This window comes from Ictalurus furcatus, chromosome 6 (genome assembly GCF_023375685.1).
Source record: "Ictalurus furcatus strain D&B chromosome 6, Billie_1.0, whole genome shotgun sequence".
Taxonomy (NCBI): domain Eukaryota; kingdom Metazoa; phylum Chordata; class Actinopteri; order Siluriformes; family Ictaluridae; genus Ictalurus; species Ictalurus furcatus.
This window is the reverse complement of record NC_071260.1, coordinates 16,921,621-16,927,620: the sequence shown is the minus strand read 5'-3', so window position 1 is coordinate 16,927,620 and position 6,000 is coordinate 16,921,621. Positions and strand designations below refer to the sequence as shown.

The 6,000-nt window shown below is 38.5% G+C and overlaps 1 protein-coding gene across 1 annotated transcript in view; it reads right to left on the bottom strand.

Annotated features, from left to right (window-relative positions):
• Positions 1 to 1,915: 1,915 nt before the first annotated feature.
• The window catches only part of ncam2 (neural cell adhesion molecule 2), a 214,349-nt gene continuing 210,264 nt past the window's right edge, over positions 1,916 to 6,000 (bottom strand). Inside the window, exons 16-17 of the mRNA XM_053626743.1 lie at positions 4,306 to 4,513; positions 1,916 to 2,400 (exon numbers count right to left, since the gene is read on the bottom strand). Of these exons, the coding sequence (XP_053482718.1) occupies positions 2,286 to 2,400; positions 4,306 to 4,513 (323 nt within the window). The 3' untranslated portion in view covers positions 1,916 to 2,285. The remainder of the gene's footprint in view (positions 2,401 to 4,305; positions 4,514 to 6,000) is intronic.

The window sequence follows — 6,000 nt, the reverse complement described above, 5'->3', positions numbered from 1 at the left end:
CCTGCTAGCACACTGATTTTCTAATAGTGTTACACCTTCCTTTATCTCTAGTCTATGGATTTTTATATACTCCTTGACCTTTTAAGCTTGACCTCACCAAAGTTTAAATCCTAGTTATCTATGCTGACAAGATCCTTTGTAAATGTTACACTTTGAATCCCCTGCTGTTTATGGACTTAACCTTGAGGTGTGGTGAGAGCTGATAGCTCATAAAGGAGACACACTGTTATTTTTTTAATATCAGGACACTTTTATTTACAGCTGAAAATTACACTGGATTACAAGAGCTCCACAAGTATGTTTGGGTTTATGGATGATCCCCCCCACCCCCCCCTTCCCCGAGTAGCAGACAAGCTGAAAGTAAACAAACAACTTTCCAGTACTTTTATTTGGGCTGACACTGAGGAGGTTGTAATACTGCAGCACAGGTGTAACTCAGAACACTGTATGGCCTTCAGAGAACGCATCTGGATGAATGAAACATGACACTGTCTGATTGAGATTCAGCAAAAAGTGATTTCAAAAGGCCTAATAAGAATTTTAACTGGTAGACTGTGACCAGCTTACACATTCCAAACATTTTATGGGTGGAGATATTAACCTAAGATCACTGAGTGGAACTCGGGGCCAGTTGCACCAAGTGAATATAGGTTTGATTAGTAAGTTAGGGTGTAAAATCGGTCCTAAATCATAGGTTGAAAGTAGTTAGTTTAAAACTAGCATGGGGATGTAGATTTGTTTACTGGATCTGTGAATACCTGGGTATATGATGTTTCTCAGTCCTCATTACTCCTCAGTTACATATTTCAAACGACATATGATGGACATACTGTCATTCTGGGACTATATAGAGCTGCATGTATATTTATCTTTCATGTTTGTTTATTTGTAGACTGTCCCGCCTAATGAGACATGAGTCAGAATCTGGTAAAGCTTGTTTAAGGATTTATGGAGAAACACTGCAAATCATAAGGAACAGATTATGCACATACAGTACAGTAGCCAGCAATGAAGAAAGGACCCAGGGCTGCAGGAAATAATACCTGTCTTTCTGTCAAACTGTCACAGTCAAGCCCTATTATGAAAATATTAACAAGGAATGCCAACAAGCAATGCAGGTGTTATGCAAATAGTTCAAAGACTATGTTACACAAATACATGTCATGAATGGTGCCTTTGTTCCCGTCATCTGTAAACGTAATATTATGTATTTACACTGAAATGCATGTGCAGATCATATTTTCATCACCTTCATATGTTCACTAAATCTATACTCTCAAACTGACATACTTTACATACTTAAAGTGTTTGCAATTCATATTCATCCTTTATACTTTCTCTTTTATTTGACATTTTTCACATATTGTACCACAACATACTGCCACAAAGTCATTCACTTCCACATACAGTTCTGCTCATGTGTGCATGCTCACACACACACACACACACACACACACACACACACACACATACACATTCAGAAATGACAGGCAATACGAAATAACAAAAATGATACCTCAACAATACAGAAATAGGTGATTTCTATTTTCTGTGCTGGGATCCATTTCACATAGATCGCAGTTTGAAATACTGTCTTTTTCGAATGGAAATGGATAAAGTTTTCATTTCAGTGCCAGAGTATGGACATGGGGAAGTGTGGACAAAGCCAATGAATGCTATAAAGGGAATCTCAAGTTCGTGTCTCTCTAATGTCACAGCTGTAACGTTCTAATAAACACTACTGTTCGAGGTTGATGCTGCACAGTGGCCAAAAGGCAAGAACAGAAATACACTAATTACCCAATACCACAACACACATATAAGCCCACACAGAGGTCAGACTGTGACATGATGCAATCTATTCCTTTGTGGATGAATAGCGTGTTTGTGCATATGAACTCTCTCTGGAAAACAGAAGTGCTTGTGGTTTCGAGCTTGGGGTGAGAGAAAGAGTAGGGAAAAGAACACATATCAAACCGCTTCCGGTAACAGAGAATCACACGCAAAGCTTCAGCCTTTAAAAGAAAGAACAACAATCACAGATAAACAAAAGCCTTTCTGTAGAGAGGCCTCCTCTGAAAGATGTATCACAAAACAACTGCTGTGTAGTGTTTCCTTTTTTCATATGTACACAGTTTCTTTGTGGATCCCTCTGACAATCAGTCTCTAGCAAGGGACTTGTTCAGCCATGTTCTTGTTTGTTTTCTCATTAGCTTGCTGGGTTTTTGCTGTTTTGGTGTCTGGGTAGCTTGTGCCTATCCCTGAAGTGCTCAGCAGCTGCTCCATTACGCTTTGCTGTCATCCGGCGTCGTGTGTAGGCTGTTGTCACCATGAACTTTAATCTCGATCGTATCCGGTTTAAGGGAATCTTTGCCATTCTCCTCTTTTAGTGGCAGCTTCCTGGAGAAAGAGACCAAAGGTACCGCACATGCCACAGGTCAATTTCAACTAAAACAATAATCCTTAACATGGACATAATCAGACATGATTTGTTATTGTATGTAATTACTTGGTTACTGTACTTAACACTGGTTTGTACTTTACCTGAGTTTTTCTTTGGCCTAATACTTTAGACTTACTTAAGTAACATCTAAAGATAGACTTTACATAAAGAAAAAGAAAAAATTCTAGTTCCTACTCATGACTTTTTCCAGCACTACATCACTACATTTGTCTATAATCATATATTCATAAGATCATAAGGTGGCCTTTCAGCATCAGACAGCTTTAAGGTTGCAATCTAAATTCCTAACAAATCTAAACTTGAACAGATGTGAAAGCAAGAATCAGATAAAATACGCATTTTTCAAATAACCATTACTGTAATCTATCTTTTGCTTGGTATTTATCAAGGCAACCTTTTAGCATTAATTAGTTTTTACCGTCAAGAGTCATTATAATGCTAACTAATAAGTATATAACCTAACACATGATTCAGATTGAACAGATAATGCATTTAAAACAAATACAGATATGAATAGGAAGCACACAATTCCTTTTATTTATTTATTCATTCATTTATTTATCCCAAGAAATCTTCATGTTGAGACAAGATGTGTGCAATGGAGAAAGGATTCTGAAAGACAAAACTAAAAACTAATGTTTTCCCATGGTCTCATGTTCTTTGGTGAAAGAGGCATAATTTACCATCAGTAACTAAAATCAGTGTGTGGTGTGCAGCAAACGCCTTTTTTCATTTTTAAATCTGTCTTGTACTTTTACGATCATACTATGTACTTTTCAGAGTTTATACTTTTGTACTTACACTTGACTGATGAAACATTTAGCAGAGTATTACATTACATGAGTAACTGCACTCTTACTTGATTAAAGAATTTGTGAAATATGTCTGCACATGACACTAAACTGATTTCAGGGTAATTATGTTGAGACGTGGGACATGTAGTGTTTTCGCATTTGTATGCTGTATGGTGATATTTGAGGAAGTGTGTGGCCTTATGGATTGCAGAGAATGAAGTGCGACAGTTTTATCACATTCTGTTTTTTCTTTTTTTGTCTGGAAGCCAGCCTTTCTGTTCACAAGGAGCATCTCAGTTCTAACAAGGTTATTAGAGGGAGGCTTTAGGACAGTGAAGAATCAGAAGAGGCCTATCTGGCCATCCCACAGTCTGTGTTAGAGAGTATCAAAGAAGTCTTTTAAAGCCCTGCTACTTGTTATTGGAACTGAAGGCAATCTTGCCCCCTAATCCTTCTGAACTCATAGCCAAGCAAACGTGACAGGATTTGATTCTCAGCTGCTAGAGGACGTCTCACAGACACATTACATGACTGAAGAACAGACACTTCTTCGGCAGCAGACATGAAGAAGTTAGATAAAGCACCTCCACAAAAGGTCAGAGTCTCGCTAGAATGAACATATTTCCTCTGGGCCATCTCATAGATACACAGCTTATGTCATATCATGGAACAAAATGTGACTTGTGTAAAGAAGATCCTGCTGTTTTGTTCCACATTGTTGCTTGCAGTTTATAATAAACATATTACTTGTTTGTGAGGAAGATCCTGCTGTTATGTTCCACATTGTGGCTAGCGGCATGTAATAAATGTTTTACTTACTTTCCATGAGACAGTAGTGCAGAGCATGAAAATGAGAATGAAGTAAATTGAATAGAACAATGGAGACAGTGTAACGTAAAAAAGAAGTTAAGGCAAATAAACATATAAATAATAAATCACCTACTTGAAGAGCTGAAAAAAAAAAAACCCAGCAAGTGAATAGATGAGTGAGCAGAGACAAAGCACAAATCATTCAATACAAAGCACAAATCCTTCAGGGACACTCACAGATAGGCAGCCTTGCCTTCCTCCATCTCTTTGCTCTTGCCACTGGTGGCAGTCTTCTTGCTGCACAGCTTACGGGTGATGCACATGAGCAGTCCACACTGGCGCAGGAAGAAACAGCTGATGTCCACCAGCACGAGCAACAGTAGCAGTCCTGCCATGCCCAATCCCACTACTGCACCCAAACCGAGACTGCTGAACAGGGAGTCTGCTGAGACAGGAGACACACAACACCATCAGCTACACATGCACTCACACCCAACACCACACTGAGCAGATCTTAGAGTGAAGCCAGCTTAAAGTTCATAACCAAAGCAATGGACACATTACGGTCATCAGCGCATAAATGGATCAATATGGAATGATTGTGTCCCACCAGTGGTTGGTATTAACTAACAACTGACAAGTACACTCGCCGTCCACTTTATTAGGAACACATGTACATCTGCGCATTCATGCAGTTATCTAATCAACCAATCATGTGGCAGCAACACAGTACAAAATAATTATGCAGATACAGGTCAAGAGCTTCAGTTAATGTTCACATCAAACTTGTTTTTTTGATGTGACATTGTGTTTTCTTTTTGACTTTGATAATGGTATGGATGTTGGTAGCAGAAGGGCTGGTTTGAATATTTCAGATACTACTGATTCAGATATTGCTGAAGACTAGAAAAAGACCAGGTGATTTTTTTTGTCCAGTTTTGGTGAGGCTGTGTCCAGGCCTCAGATTCTTGTTCTTGACTGACAGGAGTGGAACCCAATGTGTTCTTCTGCTTTTGTAGCTCATCCACCTCAAGGTTTAATGTTTTGTGCATGCTGAGATGCTTTTATGCTCACCACAGTGATTATTTGCAGGTCCTGGCAGGTCGAACCAATCTGGCCATTTTACTTTGACCTCTCTTATCAACAAGGCATTTCCATCCACAGAACCGTTCTGTGTAAACTCTTAAGACCGCTGTGTATGAAATTCCCAGGAGATCAACAGTTTCTGAAACACTCAAATCAGCCCTTCGGGTACCGACATCCATGCCGCGATGAAAGTCACAGAGATCACATTCTTTCTTTATTTTGATGTTTGATGTGAACATTACCCGAAGCTCTTGAAATGTATGTGCATTATATTTTGCACTCTGTCGCTGCCATATGATTGGTTGATTAGATAACTGCATGAATTTGCAGTTGTGCATATGTTCCTAATAAAGTGGACAGTGAGTATATACCAACTATATTTTGAACTTAACTCTTAGCAGATTCCCATTCAGCACACAAGGTATAACCCAGTGCTAGACAATCTCATTATTAATGACGAAAAATAGCTTGTAATGCTAGCTCTGTTTTTGAAGATAGGGTAATAGAGGGCTAGAGGCACTGAGAACAAGAAACAAGGTTTGCCATTGCCCAAAGCCTGCACTTACTGTTTCATCTGAATTAATTACGAAGAAAACGAGAAATAATTGAGTAAATAATTAATAATGGAGTAAGTATCAGTATAGCTGTGCCATGAAGGGATATTTAATAGTGTTGGATCGTGGGAAACCTACACCACTTTATATAAATGCAATGTACATGTTTACATAATTGCTTATGAGACATGCCTAAACTGCATTTATCATTCATTTTAAGCTGCACAACGTTAAAAAATAAACCATGCTACATTATATTGAGTTTGAATATAAAATCTCAAAGTCATGCAGA